Source organism: Poecile atricapillus, chromosome 19, assembly GCF_030490865.1.
Source record: "Poecile atricapillus isolate bPoeAtr1 chromosome 19, bPoeAtr1.hap1, whole genome shotgun sequence".
Taxonomy (NCBI): Eukaryota; Metazoa; Chordata; class Aves; order Passeriformes; family Paridae; genus Poecile; species Poecile atricapillus.
The window spans coordinates 11,198,282-11,225,998 of record NC_081267.1 but is presented as its reverse complement, the minus strand read 5'-3'; the positions used below and the strand labels follow the sequence as shown (position 1 = coordinate 11,225,998).

The following is a 27,717-nucleotide window of genomic DNA, read 5'->3' as shown; positions in this document are numbered from 1 at the left end:
GGTGAGCCCGCGGCCTCGGTCCGCTTTCCCAGGACAGTGCTCCCTTCTCCCTGAGAAGTGTTTGGGATGGTTTTCTCCATCGCTTTAGGGAGGGTTTTCTCTGTGGGAGGGAGAGGCCCCAGGGTCCCAGGGCTGGTCCCACTGCCCCTCCAGAGATGTTCCACGGGGCCTGCAAAGAGGGTGAAGAGTGACCAGAGCCAGCTCAGAGCTCTCCAGGACACTCTGCAGCTTTGGCCATGTCCATTGACATCTGGCTCCCACAGCCTTACCTGACCCCCTTGCAGTGTCCAGTTCCCTAAGGCAGAAGGGGATCCCAGCACACCATGGAATGGTTCTGATCTGTGCTCCCTTCCAGATGAGGGTGGTAGGAAGGCTTCTCAGGCAGCTTGGCTTCATGAAGATTTTCTCCCTCTGGAGCCCCATGCAGGTATGTTCTCACTGTCCCAACAAGGAATAATCATTGACAACCTGGCAGGAACCAGGTGACAGAAGATTCTGTGGCTGTTGAGTTACAGGTGTGTCTGCAGCGAGGACATTTCAAGCTCCTTTGCTGGTTGCTGCACGCAAGCCCAGCTCCCATCACAGGGGTGAGTGGTGTGTCCCTGCTGATCCCACAGGCTGAGCCCTGGTTCTGTGGGATCCATCCATCTGAAATGGAAATACTTTCTCTTAAGGTTCTCCTAGAGGGAGGAACAAACCTACAGAGGATAGTAAGTCCCTGGAGACATCCAAACACATGGATAAGATGTTGAGTGAACTGGAGAGACGCCATTTGTGGGTCCATGTCCCTCAGCCTTCTCCTGAGACTCAGCAGCCGGGGGCTTTCTCTGCACATCTAGACACACCATGCCCGGCAGAGCACGAAGGGATCCATGGCAGCCTCGCTGCCCTGTTGTTATAAGTATTCATAGTGTTATGATTGTAATTGTTAGTCTGGTGGTATGTTCTTGTTCTTCCCTATTGACTGTGTTGGTTTTGACCCCAGTTGTCAATTATGTAAACCCCTCCCCTTATTCCTGAACCTTCCCTGCCCATCAGCCCGGCCTGCCCTAATCCCCCTATCCATCATTGTAAACCCGACCCTTTCTTCCAGAACCTTCCATGCTCCTCACCCCTAGTTCGGTTCGCGATTGGTTCCCTAGTTGCCGTCCCGCCCATGACATGTCCCTATTGGTTCCCAGTAGTGTAACCGCCTCCCCTCACTCCTCCTCCTCTGATCCCTCATTGGACCCTGAGTTGTACCCTCCCCTGGGGATCGAGCGGTATATAACCTTGTGCACAGCTGTGTTGGGGGCTCTCCTTCCTCGTTGGGTTGTGAGTTGCAGGGATTCAGGCTAGCCTGTCTTCCTACTCCTGTTGGTATTTTTTGTCATCGAATAAAGGTTTGGCTACTTCTTTTAACATCCAGAAGAGTCCAGACCCTTGTTTTTGACACTGCTGCTGCTTCCATGGCCTGCAGGGCTGTTCCCAGCCTGGCCTGGCTGCAGCTTCTCCCCAGCCTCTGCAGGAAGGCATTTGGCATCAGCTGACAGGGAGCCCAAACTGCAGCACAGGCCATGCACACCTTGAGATCCCCTGAAAATTTCCGGTGTCAGGCTAATTCAGGTTTAGGGTCTGTTTGGAAGAGGAAGGGCCCTGGAGCATTTCCAAAACCCTGGGCATTTTCCTGATCCTTATCCATGTTTTTGACAAGTATTGCCTGGAGAACACCAGCACAGCACAGAGAAATTGTGCCATTCAAGCTCAGGGGGTTGAGCAGTCTTGTGCCAAGGGACAGCAAGGTGCCTGCAGGCCCCAGCTCTGGGGGAAACAGAGAACGTCCTGGCTGTATCCAGCGTGCTGCCAGCTCAGCAGTGGAGCACAGCACGGCTCACGCTGCCCATTGCTCCCACAGATGCAGCCGGCACCACAGCACATGCTCAGAATATCTGGAGAAGCATGAGAAGAGTTTTCTACCAGGGAACACATGGTTTTGTGGTAAATATAACATTAAATAAAAATTCGTGAAAAAATAAATAAATATATGATTGTATTTATAACAATGTAAAAATATAAAATATAGTGTGGTCTAAGGATTCCTCCCCAAGTCCAGCAGTAACGATCCACTCAGGTGATAACGATCCACGGCGACGCCTAGCAGCCCAAGATAAAGAGCAGGACACAGGCAATCAAGCTAGACAATGAGAGGAGCCCTGTACCCAAACTGGCCACTCCACCCCGGTAAGTGCAATCAGGAGCTATTCTGCATGTGAAAGGGACTCTGCTCAGTCAAGATATCCATCTGCCCTGCACCCAAACTGGCCACTCCACCCCGGTAAGTGCAATCAAGAGCTATTCCACATGTGAAAGGGACTCTGCTCCGTCGAGATATCCATCTGCTCCGCACCCAAACTGACAGTTGTGAACACTCCACCCTACAAGCCCCGACCAAAGGTGCAATCAGGCTAACACAATGAGAGGAGCCCAGCCGAGATACCCATCGGCTCCGCACCGGACCTGGACACTTCACCCTGAGAGCCCAACCGAAGATACAATCAGGAAGCACTCAGAACCTTTCACATGCGAGAGGACTCTGCCCAACTGTCTATTGATTCGGTTCTCCGGTTCCAAGAAATCCATTCAACCAACCATCAAGACTCCTTGTTGAACAGTGACTGCTCAGAGTTTTGGCCTCAGGGCACAAAACCCCTATAAGAACCCCGGACTGCAGCACATACAGCGTGGATTTGGGAGCTCGGTACCTCTGGTTACAGATCCCTGTCCACCCGGCGCTGAGCTGATCTATTTATTGTGGTTTTCCTCTCTCGTTGCAAGTGCTTCAATTGTTTTATAATAAACTGCTTTTTATTAACCTTATTTTGCCATTGCATTTATAACAGTTTGATTAAGTTAATGGCCATTGTGGCTGGTGGAGCACTTTTCCTGATGATGTGCTGTGCCAGAATCTGGTATTGCCGGAAGAGAAAAAGGTGAGTGTTTTGTTGATCTCGGCCTCAAACAGTTTCTTGAAAGGCTGCTCATAGTCAGGAGACATTACCAGTGAGGCTGCTGTGGACTTGTGGCTTAAGTTCTTGGTTGCCCAAATAACTCTGCTGAGAGTTCTGCTGCTGCCCAGGCCTTTCATTGGCCTCTTAATTGCTGGGCCTTGTCCTGGGGAGCCCGCTGGGGCTGCAGCCAGTGCTGGCTGCCACTGAGGCTGCCTGGCCAAGAGCAGCCCCAGGAGCAGCGGGCAGAGGCAAAGCAAGGTGGGCAGGAGAAAGAGCGGGGACACGATTGTCCTTGAAAGGCAGAGGTGCTCTGGGGCCCGCTCCTGGTCAGGGACCCTGTCCAGAGCCATCCCCTGCTCTCCAGGGCCTTGCGGGGCAGCTGTCCAGCTGGGCCAAGCTGTGCCAGCAGCTCCAGCCGTGCTGGGGAGCCTTGACAGCTCTGGGCCCTGCTGTGCAGGAGGGTCCCTGAGTGCCAGCGGCAGCTGGGGGCCTCAGCCACCTCCTCTCTCAACAGGAACACCTCTGCAGCTTCAGAAGAGCAGCCAAAGATTTTAGTCTCTGAGAAGCTGACTTGTTATCCTCGCTCTTCACATCTGTCCCCATCTGCTGTGCTGCAGCTGCATCCCCGTCTTGAGGGCATCCCAAGACCCACACCTCTCAAGCGAGACCCTCTGCCCCTGAGCCCCCTGGCCCTGGTCCCTGGCCAGGACTGAAATTGGGCAGCCCCTGTGCACCAGAGCAGGGGTTGGCCCATGTTTTTTGTTCAAATAAAGAGATGGAGCTCTCACCCCAGTGTCTGGCTGGTACCACCAGCAAAGCCCACACAGCACCAGCCCTGGCTGAGCTCCATGTCCAGGAGCAGCTGGGGGTGCCCATGGTGTGGGCAGGCAGGAGCCAGGCAGGGGCTGCTGTGACCAGTGTTGGGGCCCCGAGGGGCTGGGGGAGCCCATGCTGAGCGTCCCTGGGCTGTGAGGGCACATTTCCTTCAGTGGCATCACCTGGGCCTGCACCTCATGAGGCACACAGGGAAAATTTGGGCTCTCTCCTAAGGTGTGCAGGGATCCCCCATGAGGAGTGCAGTGGGGTTAAATTGAGAGGGTTTTTTACTCTTCTCAGCACAGTAAAGGGGACACTCTTGGCCGAGTTTTGCAAAGCTGGGAGGAAGCCTCTTGTGAGCCCTTGGGCCTGGCCTGTGGGCACAGCGGGCAGGTGGAGCCCATCCCTTGAGGCCAGTCCGGGCTGCTCGGGCCGGGCTGGGCTGGGCCGGGTGAGTTGGGCCATTCTCTGGGGCACAGGAGGCACCCGGGGCTGTAACTGAGGCTGTGGCTTCTCACCCTGAAGGGAGACTGGCTCTGTTGGTTCGGAGGGCACAGCTTAGACCCCAGTTCCTTTTGTAAACCTGCTGGAGAAGTGTCTCGGTTCTAGAAGACAGGTGTCTGCTAGGGAGGGCAAGGGCCTTTCCTGGAATGAAAGAATGTAGACACCCTCCCTCTGAATTATTATAGTTCTGAAATCAAGGGGCTTTCAGGCAGAGATCTGGGGATAGGAATAACAGGTCTCTACTAGTATAACCAGGCAAACAAACAACAATAACTACAGCATTAGCAAGAAAACAGAACCAGGGACCCCGGGACAGCTTTCTCGGCTGAGATGGGATGGAGGAGAGGCTTTGTTTCACAAACCCCCTCGGGCAGTCAGTCCCGGTGCTCCTGCAGGGCTCCGAGGAACACTCAGCTGGAACAGCAGGGATGAGCTGAGATCCTGGGCTGGTGGATGAGGTGGATCAGCAGCTCCGCGGTGGTGGCTGGCACTGCCACACGTCCCGGCAGGACAGGGGGTGTGAGGCCACCAAAGAGGGAAGAAGAAGAAGCAGCAGCAGCTCCGTCTGGGTGATGGCGAAATTCCCTTCTCTCCACCGCAACAGCTCTGCGCCCGAAGTGTCCTTCTCTGAAGCTGAAGAAAGCCCACCAAACTGTCCCCAATCTCCTTTTTCCTGCACCCTTCCCTCCTTGGGCCCGGCCAAACTCTTTGTCTTTTGTCAAGCACCCACCAAGTACTCACAGTTAGGTTGTCCCCGCAACTAATGGGTAAAAATTCCACAGGCGAGCCAGAACTAAAAAAGGACACCTAACCCCCAACAGGGACATTTGTGGGGAATTCTGTGCCATTTTTGGGCTGATTTTGGGGCCATTCTGGGTGGGATTTTCAGAGGAATTTGGGGATGCTTTCCCCAAATCTGAGAAGAGCCCCAAATCTCCTTTTTGTCCCCCAAATCCAGCCCTTGGTGCACCTGATCCCCACCACCATACTGTACTCAGGGCGCTCGCAGGACAGCAGCCACTTTCTGGTGAGGGGCCCCAAAATCTGGGTCGTTTCCCCAAAATTTGGGGTTTTTTCTTGAAAATTTGGGGGGTTTTCCCAAAAATTCAGGGTTTTAACCCCAAAGTTAAGGGTTTTACCCCCCAAAGTGGCTTTTTTTCCCAAATTTTGTGTTTTCCTCCATATTTGAAAGTTTTTCCCCCCAAATTTGGGGATTTTCCTCAAAATTTGGGTTTTTTTCCACAAAGTTTGGGGGTTTTTCCCAAAATTTCTCGTTTTTTCCCCAAAATTTTGGTGTTTGGGAAGATTTTGAGCATGCAAATCCCAAAGATTTTGCATTTTGGGAGGAAGTTTGAGAGAGGAATCCCCAAAAATTTGGAATCATGAGGAACTGAGTTAAAATTTGGGGTGAAACTCCAAGAATTCGGGGTCATTCTGTCCAGGAATTTCCATGAATTCATGTGGGAGGGAAAAAAACCCCCAAATTTGGGTGGGAAAACAGAACTGGGGAAGGGGCGATTTCCCCAAAATCCTAGAAACCTTGAGGGCAGTTAAAAAATTTTGGGAATTGCCCAAAGTCGGGTTTTTCAGGGCAAAAAAGCGCCCGGTACCTGCAGCAGGAGCTGCCTGTGTGCATCACCCACCACATCCAGGGCTTCCGCAACCTGTCCTTCATCATCAGCTGCAACCCCACCATCCTGCATGTGGTAAGCCCCCAAATCCCCCAAAACCTCCCCAAATCCCCGGTGGGGTCCCCAAATTCCTGAGGGAATCCCGAAACCCCTGTGGGAATCGGAAATTCTGGGGGGAACCTGTGAAATTTGGGGGTTTCCTGTTTGTTCAGCCCTCCTAGTCCTGCGTGGGTGGGGCCCCGAAATTCCCAGGGGGATCCCAAAATTCCATGGGGATCCCAACATTCCCAGGGGATGCTGAAATTTGGAGGGGGATTCCGAAATCCCCGGGGGAATTGGAAATTCCCAAGGAAATTTGGAGATTCTGGTGTTTCCTGGGTTTTTTTTTGTTCAACTCCCCCCCAGTCCTGCGTGTGGGGCGTCCCAAAATTCCATAGGGGATCCCAAAATTCCATGGGGGATCCCAAAATTCCACAGTTGATCCCAAAATTTCCAGGGGGATCCCAAAATTTAAAGGAGGGGAATCCCTGAAATCCCCATGGGAATGAGAAATTCTGGGGGGAATCTGTAAAATTCCGGGGGATCCCAAAATTCTGGAGAATACCAAAATTCCCTGGGGATCCTGAAATTCCTGGGATTTGGGTTTTCCCGGGAGCTGATGCTGTTCCCTCCCCACAGCATGACATCTACCTCCACACCTTCCAGAAACTGAGCGACTTTCCCCCGGTAAGTGACACCTGGGCACACTTGGGGGCACCTGGCACACCTGGGCACACCTGAGACACACCTGGGCACACCTGGGATACACCTGGGGATACCTGAGATATACCTGAGACACACCTGGGCACACCTGGGATACACCTGTCCCACCTGTCCCACCTGCCCAGATCCAGGTGCACAGTGACGAGGTTCAGTACTGCGCATTGCTGCAGCAGCTGCTCAAGGACCACAAGGACATGGTGACGCTGCTGGCAGAGAGGCTGCAGGAATGCTGGAGACACATCCAGGTAACCTCACCTGAAACAGGTAACCCCACCTGAGACAGGTAACCTCACCTGGGACACATCTGGGATACACCTGATGCACACACACACCTGGGACACACCCACCCTGATGACTGAGGGGCTGTGAGAGTGCCAGAGACACATCCAGGTAACCTCACCTGGGACACACCCGAGACACACCTGGGATACACCTGGGCCAGGTGAACTCACCTGGGTCACACCTGAGATACCATCACACACCTGGGGAAGTCCCACCTGAGCCACACCCACTCACCTGTTACTCATCTGTGTCTCACCTGCCTCACCTGTCCCACCTGTCTCACCTGTCCCACCTGTCCATATCTTATCTGTCCCACCTGTGCAGGACGAGTGCCTGCTGCGGCCATTCCTGGACAAGACACTCACCTCACTCCTAGGCATGCAGATGCTGGCAGTGCATCACCTCTCGCTGCACAAGGACAAGGTCAGCTCACCTAGGCAGGTGGGGTAGGGACTGCATTCGCCCAGCTTTTCCAGGGATTTCCCGAATTTTTTCCCCATTTTTCCCATTTTCCCTATTTTTTCCCCATATTTCTCCAATTTTTTGCCAATTTCCCCCCATTATTCTCCTTTTCTTTGCCATTTTTCTCCATTTTCTTTCATTTTTTCTCCTTTTTGTCCCCATTTTTCCCCAATTGTTTCCCCATTTTCCCCATTTTTTCCCCATTTTTTCTCATTTTCCCCCATTTTTTCCCCCACTTCCCCCCATAATTTTCCCCATTTTTTCTGCAATTTTTTCCCCATTTTTTCCCCTTTTCCCCCCACTTTTCCCATTTCCTTGGGTTTTTTCCCCCTTTTCCCCCATTTTTTCCCTTTTATTCTCTTTTTCCCCATTTTTCCTGTTAGTTTTCTGATTTTTACCATTTTCCTCTGTTTTTTCCTCATTTGTTTTTCCCTTTTTTCCTGGTTTTCCCCCCAGATTTCCTAGCTGGATTTCGTGGGCATCATCTGCACCTGCCTGTCCCCCAAGAAACTCATCGAGAAGTGGGTGGACTTGGCCAGGTAAGCACACCTGGGCACACCTGGGATACCTGGGATACACCTGGGCACACCTGGGGGAACCCAGGGCACACCTGGTGACAGCAGGTGACTGTGGCTGCCAGGTGAGGTGTCCCAGGTGTGCCCCAGGTGTTCCCCAGGCATGTCTCAGGTGTGTCTCAGGTGTCTCACCTGCGCAGGCGGCTCTGTGAGCACCAGTACGGGAACAGACCCAGCAATGGGGTGACAGGGGGTGGGTGTAGGTGGTTGTAGGTGCCAGGTGAGGTGCCCCAGGTGCATCTCACCTGTCTCAGGTGTGTCTCAAATGTGCAGGCGGCTCTGCGAGCACCAGTACAGGAAGGCGCCACACGTGCGCATCAACAGCCACGTGGCTGCGCAGTTCCTGTTCATCCTCCTGCCCTGGACTATGTCCTGCCTGAGCTGCTCAAGAACACCAGGAGGTACCTGGGGACAGGTGTGGGCCACGCCTGTGGAGGCTGGGGGGGGAGGGGGTTATAGGGGTTTTGGGGGGATTTGGGGGAATTGGGGAGGAAACTGAGGGGATTTGGGGGAGTTTTGGGGGAATTTGGGGGGTTTAAAGGGGGTTGTGGGGGAGATTTGGGGAAATTTGGGGAAGCTTAAGAGGTATTTGGGGGAATTGAAAGCTGTTTTGGAGAATTTAAAGGGGTTTTGGGGAAGATTTGGGGTAGTTTAAGAGGGATTTGGGGAGGTTGGGGGATTTGGGGAGAATTGAGAGGGATTTGGGGGAATTTCAAGGGAATTTGGGGGCATTTAAGAGGGATTTGGGGACAAAATGAGGGGATTTGGGCAGTTTTGGGGGGATTTGGGGGAGTTCAAGGGGATTGTATGGGGGATTTGGGGAAATTTGGGGGAGTTCAAGGGGGTTTGGGGGAGATTTGGGAGTTTTGTGGGGATTTGGGGCTAAATTGGGGGATTTAGGGGAAAACTGAGGGGATTTGGGGGGAATTTGCAGGAATTTGGGGTAATTTGTGGTAATTTGGGGTCAGGGCAACGATGGAGTCACACCTGGACACTCCCTACAACGTCCCTGACATTGTGGTGACCATTGCCAACAATGACATTGACCTTGTCATCTGGTACGGGGGGCCCAAAATGTCCCCAAGATGTCCCCAAAGTGTCCCCAAGGTGTGTCCCAGGTGTCCCCAAAGTGTTCCCAAGGTGTGCCCAAAGTGTTCCTCAAAATGTCCCCAAAGGGTGCCTAAAATGTCCCCAAAGTGTCCCCAAAGGTTTCCCATGGTGTGCCCAGTGTCCCCAAAACATTCCCAAAATGTCCCCAAAATGTTTCCAAAATGTCCCCAAAGTCTCTAAATGTCCCTGACGCTGTCCACATTGTCCCCAGTATCCCAAATATCTCAAATGTCCCCAAAATCCCCAACGTCCCCAATGTCCCCAACATCCCCAAAATCCCAAAATGTCCCCGGTATTCGGCAGGATCTTGGACCGCAGCGGGGGCATCCTGCACGAGCTGCTGGACAAACTTAACGCCCTCAACTCCCCAAAATCCCCAAACTCCCCAATGTCCCCGAAATCCCAAATGTCCCCAAAATGTCCCCAAAATCCCCAGTGTCTGGCAGGATCTCGGACTGCAGTGGGGGCATCCCGCACGAGCTGCTGGACAAAGTGACCGAGTACCACTTCAGCACGGCCGAGGCCAGCGCCCAGAACCCGCGCCTGGGGGGGCCCTTCCACGGCCTCATTGAGCCCAACAGCCAGGCCAAGCCCAAGCACAGGTCAGGGACCCCTCCCCAGAATCGGGGTGACCCCAAAAAATCAGGAACAAGGGAACAACCCTTCCGAAATCAAGGATCGCGCAGGGATGGGGTTTGGGGGGGGTTTCAAGGGGCTTTGGAGGCTTCAGGGGGGTGTTTGAGGATGTTTAGGGGGAATTTGGAGTGGCTTATGGCACCCCCAGGATCCCTCCCCAAATTGGAGAGCCCCAAAAAATTGAGAACAATCCCTCCCCCACAAAAATCGGGGATAATCCCCCAAAATCAGGGACCTCTCAGGGCTGGGACTTGGGAGGAATTTTAGGAGTTTTCATGGGATTTTGGGGGTCTCTGATGGGAATTTGGAAATGTTTGGGGCCACCTGATTCCCAGTGAACCCTGGTGTCCACCCAGCATTGGTTTTGAGGTAAATTTAGGGGGTTTGGGGGGATTTGGGGTGGGGATTTGGGAAATTTGGGTGGGATTTAGGGAATTCAGGTGGGATTTGGGGAATTCTGGTGGAATTTGGGGAATTTGGATGGGATTTGGGGAATTTGGATGGGATTTTTGGGATATTTGGGGACACATTTGGGAATATTTGGAGCTACCTGAATCCCGGTGTCCCCCCTAGCATCAGTTTTGGGGTAAATTTAGGGGTTTTGGGGTTTCTGGGGTGGGATTTTAAGGTTTTTGGTGGATATTTGGGGTATTTGGATGTGATTTGGGTGATTTGGATGGGATTTGGGGTTTTTTGGGTGGAATTTGGGGGAATTAGATGGGATTTTAGGGAATATTTGGGACCACCAGAATCCCAGTGTCCCCCCTGCACCGGTTTTGGGGTATTTGAGGTGGGATTTTGGGGGTTTTGGTGGGGATTTGGATGGGATTTGGGGGATTTGGATGGGATTTTTGGAATATTTGGGCACACATTTGGGAATATTTGGGGCCACCTGAATCCCACTGTCACCCCAGCGTCAGTTTTGGGTTAAATTTAGGGATTTTGGTGTATTTGGGGCAGGTTTTTTGTGGGATTTGTGGGATTTGTATGGGATTTTTGGGATATCTGTGGGCACTCTTTGCAATTTTTGGGAACACTGGGTGTCCCCACAGGTTCGGCTTCAGGCTGCTGATGTCACGTGCCTACGCCAAGTACCTGGGGTGGTCCCTGGTGCTGCAGTCGCTGCAGGGCGTCAGCACTGACATCTACCTGAGGCTGTGGCACATCGATGGCAAGGCCGAGAGCTTCCGCATCTAGGGGGGCTTGGGGGCGGCCATTGGGGGTGAGGAGAACCCCTGGGAGGTGCACAGCGGTCATCAGGGCAGTGCAGAGCCCCAAAAGTTGGGTTTTCGGTCACGGAAAGCCAGGAGGACCTTCCAAAGTTGGACTTTTTGGTGGAGGTTTTCCAGTTGAATCCCCAAAGCTGGGGTTTGGTCATTAAAATCGTGGAGAGATTTCAAGGGCTGGGTTTTGGTTGTGGAAACTGAGGAGGAGCCCAAAAGTTGGACTTTTATGGTGAGGTTTTCCAGTTGAAACCTCAAAAGTTGGGTTTTGGTCATCAAGGTCATAGAGAACTTCCAAAGTTGGGGTTTGGTCATCAGAACCAAGGAGAACCTTCCAAAGTTGGATTTTTTTGGTGGAGGCTCTCCAGTTGAAACCTCCAAATTTGGTCATCAAGGTCATGGAGAACCTTCCAAAGTTGGGTTTTGGGTCATGGAAACCAAGGAGAACGTTCCAAATTTAGACTTTTTTGGTGGAGGTTTTCCAGTTAAATCCCCAAAGTTGGGTTTTGGTCATCAAAGTCATCGAGAACCTTATAAATTTGGACACTTTTGTTGAGGTTCCCAAAAGTTGGGTTTGGTCATTAAAATAATGGAGAACCTTCCCAAGTTGGGGTTTGGTCACTGGGGTCAAGGAAGACCCCAAAAGTTGGGGTTTGGTCATGGAAACCACAGAGAACCAAAAGTGGCCGTTGGTCATCGTGAGGGCCAAGGCCATGCCCCCATTCTGGCCACTGACTGCTGACTGTTCAGGCCCTTGCCCATTGGGATGGCCCCGCCCCTCCCCCATTGAGCAGGGCTTCATTCATTAACAAATCCCCGCCCCCACTGAGGCTGCAGCTGTGCTGGGGGTGGGGCTTTATTGGGGGAGGGGTAAGGGGAGGAGAGGAGGGAGGAAGGCTTAGGGTGGGTGGGCGTTGGGCGGGCTGAGGATCTGGATTGGGCTTGTTTTGGCCCAAAATTTGTCGTCATCATCATCAACATCATGGAGGCCATCTTCATCATCTTCATGTTCATCATCATGGAGAACATCATCTTCTTCATCATTGTGGAGGCCGTCTTCATCATTGTGGAGAGCATCTTCAGCATCATAATCATCATGGAGGCCATTTTCATCTTCATCACCATCATGGAAACCATCATCTTCATCATCATCATGGAGGCCCTAAGTCCCATTTTGGGCTTTTTTTGCTCCAAAATCCCTCCTCATCTTCATCATCATCATCCCTTCCATCATATTCTTCCTCAGCTCCTCCTTCATCTTCCTCCCCCACCGCACCCCCCCCTAATCTTCATCACCCCCACCTTCATCTTCCTCGGGGCCTTCATCACCCCCATCTTCATCATCCTCGGGGCCTTCAACCCCTCCACCTTCATCATCCTCTGGGCCTTCAACCCCTCCACCTTCATCATCCTCTGGGCCTTCAACCCCTCCACCTTCATCATCCTTGGGGCCTTCATCTTCCTCAGGGCCTTCATCACCTTCACCCTTGGGGGCTTCATCTCCTCCACCTTTATCATCCTTGGGACCTTCCTCCCCGTTTTGGGCCTCTGCCTCCTCTTCCTTGGGGCCTTCCTCCCCATTTCGGGGCTGTCCCTCCTCCTCCTCCTCACACGCCCCCTGGGGCTCTGGCTGGCAGCATGGACAGTCCGAGTGGTGTGAGGGCGCCGCGTCACGCTGGGGGTCATAAAAATCTGCGGGAAACAGGGAAATCCCGCCCGGGAGTGACCCCTGGAGTGACCACCGGGCACTGCCCCTCCCCCCCCAGGCCATGGCTGGACATCAGAGTGGTCACTCATTAAACAGGGGTCATAAAAATCTGGGAAAAATGGGAAGTCCCCCCCCAAAAAACCCCAGAAATGAGTGACCACCAGCCACTGCCCCCCCAGGCCACGGCCAGATGTCGGAGCGGTCACTCACCGAAGGGCCCCGGCCGGGGTGGCCCCTCCAGCCCCTCCAGGACGGTCAGCAGGGCACGGCACGTCTGGTCCCCTCTGGCCACGGCCAGAGCGCACAGCCGCCGCACCCAGCCCGAGCTGCCCGGCCGTCCGAGCGCAGCCACCTCGGGCTCGGTCACAGCCCCGGCTGCCCGCAGGCCGGCCAGCAGCGCCTCGGCCGGCACCAAGTCCAACCGGCGCTCCAGGCCACGGCCGCCCGCTTGGACACGCTCCAGCCACGCCATGGCGGCCAAGTGGACACCGGGAGTGGACACTGGGAATGGACACAGTGAGTGGACACCAGGAGTGGACCCTGGGAACAGGGGCTGGACATTGGGAGTGGCCACTGGCAACGGACACTGGACACTGGGAGTGGACACCAGGAGTGGATGCTGGGACTGGACACTGCCCCCTGGGGTGGCTCTGGACACTTCCCCAGAGGGGTCACTCCCCTATGGGGGATGGGGCTATAGAGGACCTCCCTCTCCTAACCCCTCCCCCACCCTCTTCTGGATGTGTCCCCTATAGAACCCCCTTGACCCCTACAGAACCCACCCCATGCCCTATAAAATCCCCCAATCCCGTATAGAACCCCTCCCGTGCCCTATAGAATCCCCCAATCCCCTATAGAACCCCACCCGTGCTCTATAAAACCGCTCTGTCCCCTATACAGTCCCTGCCGCTCCCTGTAGAACCCCCCCAATCCCCTATAGAACCCCCGTACCTGCTCCGGGCCCCTATATGCGCCCCCCGCTATTTAAAGCCCCGACCTTTACGGGCAGCGCAGGCCCCGCCTATTTCCACGCCCACCGCCACGCCGCCGCGCGGTTCGCGCAGCCCAATGTCCCGCCCATCTCCCCGCCCTTTGTCCCCGCCCCTATTTCCCGCCGGACCGCACCACCGCACGAGCCTGCAGAAGAGGGGGGGCGTCCCCGGTTCCCTCCGGACGGGAGTGGGACGCGCCGGCCGAGGCTATAAATACGCGAGCGGGCGGCATGTGGAGCAGCCGCGGATCCAGCCGTAACGCCATGGCTTCCGACGGTACCGGCACCGTGGGGACCCCTCTCAACCCCGGGCAGGGACCCCCAGGCCCCTCCGTGCCCTGCGGACCCCTCCTCACCGCGGGGGCTGCGCCGCCCCGCGCGGTCTCGGAGCGCCGGGGGTGGATCGTGGGGGAGTTCCGGCGGTGTTGCTGCGCTTGACACGGCGGTGGTTGTGTTGTTTCTAATTAACGTGATTCTAAAGGGGCATTTCCTCGTTAATTGGTGTAGTTAAGGCGTTGTTACATTGTGGATTTCTCGTGATTAGCGTTCTTCCGGGGGCTGTGTGTGATTACTGCTCTGTGATCCGGTGCCGCTCTGTTTCCGCCACGCCTCGCTCCTAGTTTAAAATTTTTAATTAATTTTGCATTTTACTTTTAATATTTCCCCGCCTTAACCCTCACAAACATTTTCATTTTAAGGCCAAACCGCAAATTTCAGCCGCTCTTTTGGGGTGTTATTACCGCTAAAACGACCGCGGATGGGGCGGGGACCGAACAAAGCTCGGCGCCCGGATGCTCCGCGCCTGCAGCGGCAAGGAAAGTTAACCTCAGAACGCCCAATGATAACATAAAAACTTCAATTTTGGGTGAAATTCCCAGGCATTTTTTTTTTGATTTCGAGACAATTTCGGAGTGTTTTAAGAGCTCTGGCATCCTCTTTTTTTTTTTTTTTTTTTTTTCCCCCGCCCACCATTTTGTGGTTTTGCCTCTGCGCGACCGCCGCCACTTTGTGCGCGGGGCGCTTGCGCGGCGGCGCTGCCGCAGTGACACATCCGTGTCCTCCCTTTAAATCAAATTAAATCAAAATCAGTCCGATTAAATCAAATTAAACAAATGCGCTAAAAAAATTTAAGCCCTATACCTTCGGTTTCGGCATTAAGAAACCCACGCGGTTTCTTCCCCGCGAGGCGGGAAAGAGCCATAATGGCGGGAGGGTTCCCCGCGCTTCGTTGAGAATTTGTGAGGGAACTTTAAGCGTATTTTAATTAAATATGGATTTTTATAAAATATAGATTTTCATCATTAAATTTGGGGGGTTTTGTGCTGTTTATGACGCTTTTCCAGGGAAATTCGATAGTAAACGCAGGTTTTTACGCCCTCTGAATCCTCCCCCCAGGCGCCCCTTTTGTTACGCGAAGCCTGAGGGGAGTTTAAAATTTCCCCTTCATTTTAACTTCTTAATATTTAAATTTATATTCATCCTAAAAATCGAAGTTTATCCTTTTTAATTTTATGCAGAAATCGTTAAATTCGTTGATTTTCTGAGGTTTTAGAGCTTTTTTGCCCTCAGGCCCATGTGCCTACACACCCCCTTTTGTTGTGCGGCACCTGGGGAATATTAAATTTTCCCTTCAATTTATTTGTCTAAACTATTAAATTTGTTTTAATAATTGTTTTTTTATAACACATAAGTAATTAAATTCGAGTTCTGAGTGCTTTTTGCGGGGGATATTTGTTGTAAAAACGGGAATTTTAGGCCCTTTTCCTTGCGCCGAGCCTGAGCGGGCTTTAAGACTTTGCATCCATTTTCACATATAAATAACAGAATCCGACTTCAATTTTGCTTTTTACAACTAAAAAAATAAAATTTTTCTGTGATTTTTTTAAGGATAAATCCATTAATTTTATTTTCAGGTGGGAAATTTCACTCCTCAGCAGGGTTTTGGTGCTTTTGGGTGGCTGAAGCACCAAATTTTCCTTTATTTTGTGCTGAAATTTCACTATTTCTGCCCTAAAATCAAAAATAACTCCAAATTGTCTAATTAAATAGGTAAAATTTTTGTAAGGTGGTTTTTATTTTTTTTTTTCTGTAGTTAAAAGCTTCCTGTCAGTAATTAATAGCGTTAATCAGTTGATTTCTTAATTTTAATAGCATAAATCAATTGATTTCTCTATTTAAGGATATTTTTGTGCTTGTAAAGTGTTAAATTTTTGTTTATTTGAAGGTATTGAATTATTTTTTATAACGAAAAGTCTCTTGATATCAAATGAATGCATTTTATAAAATATGTTTAAATATTTTCACTTTTTATAAAATTTAGGTTTATAAACCTTAATATTTTAGGTATTAAGAGAGGACATTTTTTTCTCATTATTGGTTAATAAAATGCTTTTAATTACAGAAATAAGCATAACGATAAAATCAGTTTATTGATAAATAATTGGGTGTTGGTTGGATTTTAGTTGTGGAAATAGATGTGGAATAATAATTTACATTATTAATCATTAAAGGATTATTTTAATAATAGAAAACCGTATAAAACCACTTTTAAATGTTTTTAATGTTAGTTTTGTGTTAATTTTCCTAATTAAAAGCATGATGTATATCAAGCAAGAGATTTTTGCTCTTAATCCCCTAATTAAAAACACTTTTTTAATAATTAATGATACTTAATGAGTTAATTCCAAGATATTTTTGTTCTTAATTCCGTCTTTAAAAATGCTCTTTTAATAATTAATAAGTACTTAATAAATGAGTTGCTTCCAAGAGATTTTTGGTCTTAATCCTGTCATTAAAACACTCCTATATTTATTACTCAATCAGTGAGTTAATTCTAAAGTAGTTTTGCTCTTGATTCTGTAATTAAAATACTTTTTCAATAAGCATTGATTACTTAATATAAAGAGTTCAGGTATTTTTAATATTACACATATTGCTATAAATAATATACATAATATAATATTTATAAAATAATGCGTTATTTATATTGATTAATCATTTACTAATTATATTGAAAATTTACACTTAAAAAATCTTAGAAAATTAATAAACTTGAAATATTCATTTATTATTTATACTTATTACTACAATTAGACTTAAACCCATAATTAAAAGGCTTTTATTAGCTCATAACCTCTCACTACATTTAAAAATCTCTTTATTTGGGGCCATTTCCCATGGATTAACCCCATTTTAACCCTTCCCTCCCCAGATGACGCAAAGGTATGGCCCCCTCCCCCCATCCCTAAGGAATCCTTTTCCCACGGCATTTGAGTTTTCCCTCGGCAGCTATGGCACCTCCCCCGCCCCCCAGCCAGAGCTATTCATGAGGGGGGCAGGGCTACTCCCAGCAGAGCTACTCAGACATGGGCTTGGGCTACAGCCAGGGTGGCTACAGTGGCTCCTACGGCCAGAACTAGAGCGGTGAGCGATCCCAAAAATCTGGAATTCCCAAAAATTCCCATCCCTCTATCCTGCTGTACCCAAAATCTGCGCTTCTGTACCTGAAACTGCTCTAAAACTGCTCTGAAATCCCCCAAAGTGAGCCCAGAGGTGCCTGGGCAGAGCCGGAGCAATGAGTGATCCCAAAAATCCTGGAATTCCCAAAAATCCCAGGTGTTATATCCCTCTGTACCCAAAATTGCCGCCTTTGTACCTGAAACTGCCCTGAAATGCCCAAATCTGAGCCCAAAAGTGACCCCAATTTTTGACCATCCCGTTCCTCCCCATTTAGTCCCATCATTCCCACTTCCCCGTTATTCCCATCATTCCTGTTTTTCCCACTTTCTTTGTTTTCCTCCCGTTTTCCCCCTGTTTATCCCCGTTTTCCCCCCGTCTATTCCTATTTCTCCCTGTTTTTCCCGTTTTCCCCCTGTTTTTCCCCAGTTTATCCCCCGGTTACTCGGCGCTGGCGGCTCCTCCCTCCTACGGCTCTGGCAGCTTTGGCTCTGGGCAGAGCTCCTCGTACCCGGGCTACTCCCAGCCCCCCACTGCTGCCACTGCCAAGTCGTTAATTAATCACTAATTAATTATTAATTAGTTATTGATGGGTATCAGTAACCCAGACTCCAGACCAGTAATACCAGACTGGTTCCCAGTTACTCCCAGTAATGCCAAATGCATTCCCAGTTACCTTGGTAATTCTAGGGATTTTTAGGTGAATTTTGGGGGTTTTTGGGTGATTTTTGGGTGAATTACAGGTGGTTTCAATGAATTCCAGGTGGTTTGGGGTAAGTTCCAGGTATTTTAGGTGATTTGGGGTGATTTTTGGGTGAATTCTAGGTGCTTTTGATGAATTCCAGGAGATTTTTGGGTGCATTCCAAATATTTCCAACAAACTCCACATTCCCGCTCACTCTCCCCCTCCTTTTTTAGCCAACCTCCATCCCTCCCTCCCCTCGTCCCACTTCTAATTCCTGTTTTTTGGGCTGAAATTCCCATTTTTTATGTTTTTCCCACAGTTATGGCAGCGGCTTTGGCAGCTCCAGCTATGGCCAAGCCCTGAGCAGGGGCCACAGCCAGCAGAGCTACGACCAGCAGTCGTCCTACAACCCACCCCCTCCCCTGTGCTACAGCCAGCAGGGCCAGTACAGCTCTGGTGGCTGTGAGTCATGTTCCTAAAAAATTCCAGGATTTTGGGGCAAATTCTGTGGATTTTGGGCAAAATTGGGACTGAAATTGGGGGATTCGGGGTGGAATTTGGGGGTTTGGAATGGGAACAGTCATCCTACAACCCCCCTGAGGTACAATGGTAGAAATTCCTGAGAAAATGAGTGGAATTCCCAAAAAATTCTGTGATTTTGGGAAAACTCAGGAGTGGTTTGGGTGAAATCAGCTGAAATTCGGGGATTTTTGGGTGGAATTTGGGGGTTTTGCATGGGAACAGTTGTCCTACAACACCCCCCCCCCCCAAGATACAGTGGTAGAAATTCCCCCAAAATTGCGGGATTTTGGGAAAAAAATTACCAAATTTGGGGCAGAATCCCTGGGATTCGGGGCAGAATTTCTGGGATTTAGGGGAGAATTCTTGGAATTTGGGGCAGAATCCCTCAGATTTTAGGCAGAATCCGTGAAATTTGGGGCAGAATCCCTGGGATTTAGATCAAGATGGGCTGGATTTGGGGCAGAATCCCTGTAATTTGGGGCAGAATGCCTGGGATTTAGGGGACAATCATTGAGATTTGGGATAGGATCATTGGGATTCGGGGCAGAATCCCCAGGATTTGGAGCAGAACCCCAGGATTTTGGGCAGGATCCCTGGGATTTGGGGCAGAATTTGGTGCAGAACCCCTGGGATTTGGGGCAGAATCCTGGGATTTGGGGCAGAATCGTGGGATTTGGGGCAGGATCCCTGGAATTTGGTGCAGAACCCCTGGGATTTGGGGCAGAACTGTGGGATTTGGAGCAGGACCAGTCACCGCCCCCCCCCAGCATTCCCTGATCCCAGATTTTCCATCCCAGTTGGCAGCTATTCCCAGGATGGCTTGGCGCTGAGCTCTGGGGGGTTCCAGGAGCCAGGTGGGACCTTCAGCTCCCGGGGTGGCTTTGTGCAGAGGCACAGCCGCAGGAACCGCGGGGCCATGGGGTGAGTGCGGGAGCCTCCAAGTTACTGAGGATGTCAACAGCCCCCACTGAGGCCATCCCTGCCCAGAGACCCTGAGGGAATGGGCAGACAAGGAGAGTGTCCCTGGGGCTGGGGAAGCAGAACTCAGAGGCACCAGCGGCTCCAGGTGGGAAATGGAGTGTGGAATGGGGCTGTGAAAGCCCTGCCTGGGCTGTGCCAAGCAGGACAGACAAGTGTAAGAGACAGTCCAAAGATTCTCTCATCTGTCTCACAACCGTCTCAAGGACAGAGACTGAGACCCTGAATATCACAAGGGACTTGGTTTGGGGGTTTGGGCCTAGCTGAGGTGGATGTTTGCTAAGTGATTGTTTGCAGGTGGTTGCACGGTACACTGCCCTTGTTCCTGCTGGTGAGCAGAGGTTTGTGCGTGGTAACCTGCACAATGGGTTTTCCATAACACATTGCCCTCATTCCTGTTGGTGAGCAAAGACTTGCAAGACATGGATCGCTCTGTACCCTACACCTGTCCCCCGTGCAATGGAATTCATCACAATGATCATCAATCTCCTCTGGTTTTGGCCCTGTGCCACTTGCTTTGTAAAAGACTATAAAATTATACCCCAAACTTACCTTCCTTTGAGATCTCCCCAAGGGACAGAAGACTGTGTCGTTGGACGGCTGAGTGGACTCCGACGTTGGTAGCTATAATCCCCTTACTCTTTTTTCCTTATGCTTTGCTTTCTCCTCTTTTCTGTCTATTGCATATTAGTGCTGATGAGCACTCAATAAAGTGTGGTTTGCTGTTTAAGTCCTTTTGGACAGGTTTGCTGATAATCTTTTGTACTCTAAGACCGACTAAAAGAACCACATCACAAATCCCACCTTGCGGATCATGACACCCCCATGTTCCCCTCTCTGTGACACCACAGCTGTGACAGTCCCAGTGTTCCCCTCGCTGTGACACCACAGCAATGACAGACCCAGTGTTCTCTCTGTGACATCACAGCTGTCACTGCCCCAGTGTTCTGAGACACCTTGGGATGCTCAGAATGCCCATGTGGGGTCAGGGGCGGGTCAGGCCTTGGTGTGTGGTGGGAAAGAGCCCCACCCCCAGCCCTGGCAGAGCTGTCAATCACAGAGGAGGGGCGGTGTTACTCCAGCTCTGATTGGCCAAGCTGTCAATCAGTCACACACTAGGAGCTGCTGCCTACCCAGACTCTGATTGGGCCAGGAACAGGAAATCCCACCCAAGGGGTGGGACCTTGAAGGTCCAGGGGTTTAAAAGACGGAGCCTGAGGTCAACCCATGGTCTGGATCCTGCATTCTCCTGGGGTTCCTTTGTCCGCGATACTGGAACCCGAGCAGTTGGTGCCTATATGTGTGTCTTGCTTTAGATCTTCTGTCTTTCTGTTCTTCTCTATTTCTTCTCCTTCTAATCCTACTTACCTGGAACATTTTTGGGAAACATGACATCATAAGGATTAAAGGTTTTTAGGTTAAATGGGCTCAGCTAACAAAGTTATAGCTATGATTAAAAGATTTTTGTTGAATTAGATGTTGTATTAAACCCTTTGCCAAAGTTCCTTGATTGTCTATATTTTGCCAGTACAATTTATTGTCATTTTGACCTCTTAGCTCAGTTGGTCAGGGTGTGGTGTCAGCATCACCGAGGTTGTGGGTTCAATCACTGTGTGGGCCATTCACTTAAGAGCTGGATTTGATGATCCTTGTGGGTCCCTTCCTACCAAGAATATTCTTTGCATCTATCCACAATGAGGATATCTGGTTGGTGTTATCTTGAAAACTTCAAGTTATGCAGGTTTGGAGAAGAGGAAGTCAGGAGAAGAGAGAGAGGGACAGAGATCCACAGTAAGCCTTGGATCCAGCGCCATCTCAGCTGCTGTGAGCTCCAGGGCCATGGCACTTGTCAGTGTCACACCCGTGTCACAGCCTCACCTGCTCTGCTCCCTCTCCCAGCTGGGGTTTTCAGGGTGCCAGGGGCTTGGCAGCCACTTTGGGGCTGGAGCAGAGGCTGCAGTGGCTGGGCTGGGGCAGTGACTGTCCCACCTAGGCAGAACTTGCTCTGCCCCCGAACACACCCTGGAGATGTCTGGGGCCATTCATCATTTCTCTGCTCTCCAGCACTGAGGCAACGCACTCTGGCTACAGCTCTGAGCTTGAGCCCATGGCAACCGGCCCTGGCAATGGGGCTCCATGGAGCTGCTCTCAAAAACCCCCCAGGAGCTGGGGGGTGCCCCAAAAGAGCCTCAGAAATGTGAGATACCCCAAAATCTCTGCAGGAATGTGGAATATCCACATTCACATGCACTTGGGGCACTCGCAGGGCTTCCCTTACCGGTGCCTCTGTTGGTGTCTGGCCAAGTGAGAGTTCCTGGAGAAGCTCTTCCCACACTGGGGACACTTGTAGGTCCTCTCCCCAGTGTGGATGCGCCGGTGCCTGATTAGGTGGGAGATGTGCTTGAAGCCCTCCCCACAGTCAGGGCAGCGGAAGGGCCTCTCCTCTGTGTGAATCCGCTGGTGCCTGAGGAGATTAGAGCTGGTCTGAAACCTCTTCCCACACTCAGGACACTCATAGGGTCTCTCCCCAGTGTGGATGCGCTGGTGGATGATGAGTTGGGACCTCTGGCTGAAGGTCATCCCACATTCCCCACACTCATAGGGACATTCCCCTGCATGGGTCCTCTGGTGGCAGATCAGGTGGGATCTCTGGCTGAAGCTCTTCCCACATTCCCCACATTCGCAGGGCCTCTCCCCAGTGTGGATGCGCTGGTGGATGATGAGTTCGGAGTTCCAGCTGAAGCCCTTCCCACATTCCCCACACTCGTAGGCCCATTCCCCAGTGTGGATCATTTGGTGGCAGATCAGGCTGTTGCTGTGGCTGAAGCTCTTCCCACACTCCAAGCACTTGTAGGGCTTCTCCCCATCCTGAAGCTGCTCATGGACCACCAGCTCAGAGCCCTGGCTGGATCTCCGGCCGCCTTCCCGGCACAGGGTGGGTCTTTCCTCCTCAGAGCACCCTGGGCTGGGTTTGGAGCCCCTCCTCCTGTGGGATCTCAGGGTATTTTTCTCCCCGTTGGATTCCTGCACCATGGAGCTGCTCACAATGGCCTCTTCCATAGGGTTCTGCAGTGGGGATTTATCCTCCCTGGTCTCCATCCTCAGCTCCTTGTCTGGGGGAGGAAGGACAAGGAGAGGATGGGATTTGCCTCTGTGCCAGAGGGAAGGGGAAGGAGATCCCCCCAGTGCGTCCCCGGCAGGACGGCGTCGGCAGCGGGGTTGTCCTGCAGCCGGGGGCCAGGCTGGGCTGGGAGATGGAGCAGGAGAGAGGGGGAAAGGGGCACTGACTTCCTCCTCACCTGCCTGGGTGTCCTGGGGCATTTTCCTCTTCCTCACAGCCTACTTCTCCATCCAGCCAAGGTTTGGGAATGGGAAATCCTGGTTTGGGGAAAAATACAATTCATGACCACATTGGATTAGGGGGTTCCTCCTCCTCAAGTCCATCTCTAGAAATCACAAGCCTTCCATAAAAACCTTCCAAACACCAAGATTCAGCCCTGAAAATGCCTCCCAGGAGTTCCCCATCTCTGGTCTCTCCCCTTTGGTGTTCAGAGGTTCCCCCCGTCCCAGCTGCTGGGGGTCACACTTGTACTGGGGGTCCCCTGTCTGATCGGTCCCTGCCCTCCCCAGGCTGCTGGGAGTCCCAGGAATCTGAAAAGTTCCCCCTATTTCCATCTCCCCACTTAGGGATGCTGGGATCCCCCAGTGTCCCCCAAGGGGCATTTTCCACTCAGCTTTGCAGTCCTTAAGTCACAAATATCCCACCCCCCAAAAAACCCAACCCAGGGACCCCCCAGGATATCTGGGCTGGGCTTCCCCTCTTGGGGCACCTGTGGGATGGGGGATGATGATCCCACAGGTGGGGGACTGTGAATTCAGGGACTTCTTCACCTCTTGGTTCCTTCTCCTTTCCCTGATCCTCCTTTGTCCCTCCTCTTCCTGTTGAAGTGCATTTAAAAAATTATGGTCTGTCCCAAGGGAAGAACTCACCCTTGGTATTGTATAAGGTCAGTCCCTACCTAACCTCCCTTTTCTTTTCCCTTTCCCATTGGCTGTAACCCCCCTGTATCCCCTGGCCACCCCCTCCCCCAAGTTTAAGAGAGCACCCGAGGAATCTCAGCCTCTTTCTTGCCCTGGGCGATCCACATACAATGAACCCAGGACCACGTCTCGTAAGTCTGAGCCTTCTTTGTCTAAAATACCTTAGGTCCATGTTGGATATATTTTGTGACCCCTTCCCGCCCGTGTTCTGTGAAGGGCGGACACATCCCCATGGGGGACAAGAATGAAGGGGTTTGTGGAGTATTTACAACATCTTCCTCCCTCTCCTCCCCTTCCATCCCTCCTCCTTCTCCTCCCTAACCACACCTCCTCCTCCTACTTCCATCCCTTCTCACTCTCCTTCTTCATCCCTTCTCTTCCATCCCTCCTCCTCCTCCCCCAGGAGCAGTGACACCCTCGGTGCCCCGTTCCCAAACCCCTCACAGCCCACGGCAGGAGCGGGGATGGAGCCGGGACAGGTCGGGATGGGCAGCACGGGGCTCTCCGCTGCTCCCACCCGCTGGGGACGGGGGGAACCCGGCCCGGGGAAAAGGAGAGGGAAACTGGGAAAATTGGGGGCTGCAGATCCAACCTGGGGCTGGCTGGGGACCCTGGCTGGGGACTGCCAGCCCTTGGGGCTCCTCTGGGGACATGTGGGAGGGGGGAACACAGAGAGGGCTGGGGGATCCCAGGAGTGGCAGCACTGGCAGGGACTGGTTTGTACTGGGGTCATCCTGGCAGTGGCTGAGATTGCACTGGCTGTGTACTGACATCATACTGGGATCATACTGGGAGCAGCTGGGCCCATGCCAGGAGCAACTGTGATCACACGGAGGGAGACTGGAATCATACTGGGATCAAACTGGCAGTGAACAGGAGCCTGCAGGGGGCAATTGAGAACAGGTTGGGAGCAAATGGGATATACTGGGAGTGAATGGGATCATGCTGAAGCTGACTGGGAGCACCTGTGAGCAACTGGGGTCATGCCAGGAGCAACTGGCAGGAACTGGGAGTTCCTGGGTGCATGCAGGGGGTAACTGGACGCAACAGGACTTGTACTGGGATGAACTGGGATCATGCAGGATGTGAATCCGATCATACTGGCAAAGAGTCCAACTACAGTGAGGCTGACTGGGAGCAGTTTTGAGCAAATGGGATCATGCTGGAAGGAACTGGGAAGGACTGGGAATATGCCCTGCGCTCCCCAGAACCCCGGCATCACCCCCCATATGACCCATAAGTGTTCCCCAAACCCTCCAGGATCCCTGAGTGCCCTTTCAGCGCCCGTTCAGGACCCCCCAAAGCGTCCCTGGATCCCTGAATGCTCCCGGGCCCATAGATTCCCTTTCCAGCCACTCCTGGGAATTCATCTCCCATCATCCCACAACACAGTTCCATGCCCAAACCTCCTGCCGTGCCCCGCGCCCTAAAGAGCCCGGTTAGCGCTCCCCAGGTTCCCCCCAAGTGCTCCCGAGCCGTATACATTCACCCCGAGCACCTGCAGCCACGGCTCGGACGCAAAAGTTTTCTCCAAGCGCTTCCCCACACCGCCAAACGCGCCTTCCGAGCCACTTCCGGGACTACAGCTCCCATCATGCTCCACGGCGCCCATAGAGCGCTATTCCAGCCGGGACTCCATCTCCCGTCATGCCCCGCGCCTCACCGGAACCCATTGGAGCAGCGCCTACAACTCCCGTGATGCTCCGCGGCCCCATTAAACCGTATTATACCGGTGCCTACAACTCCCATCATCCCCCACGGCCCAGAGATTCCCTGTTACAGCCCCCCAAGTGCCCGCCCGGACCCCGAAGGGCCCCCAGATTCCCCTCCCTGACCTCCAAGTGCCCCCCTGGACCCCCAAGTGCTCCCCCGGACCCCAAATTGTCCCACAGAATCCCTAAGTGCCCCTCCAAGTGCCCACCCGGTTCCCCCAAGTGTTCTCCAGACCCCCAAGTCCTCTCTAAATTCCCTCCACAGACCCAAAACTGCCCCAAATGTTCCCCAGAAAAGTCTCCATGGATCCCAAAGTGGTCCCTTTTACCCTGTGTGAGAAAATTATTAAAAAAGATAATCAAAGGACTAAAAATATTTGTAATTAGCATAAAGAGGGAGAAATAGTGATCAGTTAATTAATGAAGGGAATTGTGGTATTTAGAAGCAAAGACTAGTAATTTTTGTCCCTGAAAATGTATAAATTCTTTTATATAAATATAAAAATTAGGTTATAAAAATACAGAATAATATTATTGTAAAAATTAAAATTTTATTTTTATTAATTTATTAGATTTTAATGATAAAGAAAAGTTGATAAATGTTCTCAATATTTTGGGATGTCAGTCCCAGCTGGGCGATGTCAGACATGCTGAGGCTCGGGGTGAGGAGCAGGTTGTCCAAACAGGGGCAGCCCACAAGGGGCTCATTCTTCTCTGTGAACAGACTTCCTAAGGAGACATTCAGCATCAAGATCACTTGGGGAATGGTTCTGTCACCTCTTCTCTCAACTAGGAAATAAAAAAAATACGCCCTTGATCTAAATGAAAAAAAAGTGGTGGATTTTCAAATCTTCCTCCTTAACAGAACTCCAAACTGACTCCAAGCAGCTGCACAAGCCTTGGACTTGAAGACAATGGAAGGAAGAGAAAGAGCCCCCGAGGCTTTCTGTATTTTAATGAACCCCAGGCTGGATTTGGGGCTGAGTCCAGGACCCTCAGGCACTGAGAGAAGGTTGAAGGAGCTGCTCAAGGAGTCAGAAGCAAAACTCCAAGTCCCTTGGAGCATCCCTGGGCCCCCCTGACTGCCGGCTCCTGGCACACTCAGCCATGGCATGGTCCAGTCTCACGCTGGGACACCTCCTGCACCAAAATTCTACCCTGGCAGGGACTTTTCTTTCTCCTCCCCTCCAGGCTGAACCTGCCAAGCTGCACTTTGGGGAGGTTTCCTTCTCTTGCCACAGCCAAGGAATGCTGTGTCTCCTGGTGTTCACAAACAGAGAAGGGCTGCTGGGGGATGTGGTGGTTGGAGGCTATAAAGGAATGGTTGGAGAGCAAAGGTCATGTTCCCGTGCAGCAGTGAGCTGGGAAAGAATTAGACAATGGAGTACAGTTGGTGTGAGATGTTGCAAAAGTCAGGAAGACCTTAGTGATAACTGTTAACTGAGAACAGGACGCTGTGATCAGAAAAATGTGAATTCAGCATAGATGAGAGATCACAGGAATGCGGAACTAGGTGGAGTTGACCTTAAATGAAATATCCAATAATGAGCTTGCTTTTGCACTATGTATGAGCCTAATTATTGATGCTATATAAGTGGTTTTAGAGTTACCAATAAATGAGACTTGCTGATCATTCATATTGAGTGCTGCATTTCTCCTGCCGAACTCATCAAATGGCACCCAAACAACAGGGACTTTTGGGACCCTAGGGACTCTTGGGACATTCGGGACCATTGGGAATTTTGTGCCCTAGAGAGACCCTTGGAACCTTTGGAACCGTTGGGACTTTAAAAAGGAGTCGGAGTCAGCCAAGGGAGTTGGTGTCAGGGGACGGGTCCTCTGCAGCAAGGACGGTGAAACGCAGCAGCTGTGCTGCGTTCCAGGCAACCTCGGAGGAGGGTCCTGATCACACAGCAACAGTGCTGTGCCCCAGGCGACCTCAGAGGAGAGTCCTGCCGTAACGTGCTGCCAAAACCTTGTAGGGGCTGCAACAGCGCGCGCTGACGGTAAGATGGAAAGGCAAGCAGCATATGATTTATTTACCTGCTTTTTAGAAAAGCAACAGGTTAAAGATTTTGATTTGCGCAAGGAGCTTCCTGAACTTCGTGCTTATGGGTATGCTCAGGGTTGTTTTCAGAATCCCCATACAGTCCATGAATTAAGTGAGTGGCGAAAATTTGGAGATAAATTGTGGGAAGCTACTTTAGATGATGATAAAACTGCTAAAAAATTGGGAAAACTGTGGCGGACAGTTCATAATGTTCTTTTGCAGTATCAGGCTGAACAGGCAGCTGCCACAAAGGCATCTGCAGCTATGTCAAAAAATAGATTATTAGAGGGAATTAATGAGTGTCCATTGCCACCCGCCACGAATACAGTAATTTTGACCCCCCCCCCCCCACGCAGTCACTGACCCCTGCTAATCTTTCTGTGCCATCTTCAATTCCTTCACCTATTAATTTTAATTCTGGAACGAAGCCTTCGGCACTGTTACCATCCTCCCCTATGGGAAATAAACCTGTCCCTGGGGTAGGGCATGAGTTAGGTGAGGCTATTGCACGGGAAAGAAGGGAGACATGGGCTACGTTGGCACAGAATATTTTGCAAGAGGGAGATCAGGAAATAGCAGATGCTGT

At 51.4% G+C, this 27,717-nt stretch overlaps 2 protein-coding genes and 1 pseudogene across 2 annotated transcripts; 2 read left to right on the top strand and 1 right to left on the bottom strand.

The window, feature by feature from the left end:
* The window catches only part of LOC131586346 (zinc finger protein 850-like), a 152,559-nt pseudogene that overhangs the window by 85,243 nt on the left and 39,599 nt on the right, over window positions 1-27,717 (top strand).
* On the top strand, window positions 4,055-11,288 carry LOC131586238 (3-methyl-2-oxobutanoate dehydrogenase [lipoamide] kinase, mitochondrial-like). The gene is given in 12 exon segments (XM_058853129.1): window positions 4,055-4,066; window positions 5,266-5,334; window positions 5,885-6,013; window positions 6,617-6,664; window positions 6,826-6,945; window positions 7,307-7,405; window positions 7,910-7,983; window positions 8,293-8,378; window positions 8,381-8,420; window positions 8,988-9,077; window positions 9,576-9,731; window positions 10,818-11,288. Coding segments are annotated over 12 exon segments (1,068 nt in total). The 3' UTR covers window positions 10,963-11,288.
* Window positions 12,266-13,197, bottom strand: LOC131586403 (S-antigen protein-like). Its single transcript, XM_058853231.1, has 2 exons — window positions 12,907-13,197; window positions 12,266-12,680 (listed from the first exon to the last, which is right to left on the bottom strand). The coding sequence occupies exons 1-2, from the start codon at window positions 13,166-13,168 to the stop codon at window positions 12,271-12,273; spliced, it is 672 nt and encodes a 223-aa protein (XP_058709214.1). The 5' UTR covers window positions 13,169-13,197; the 3' UTR covers window positions 12,266-12,270.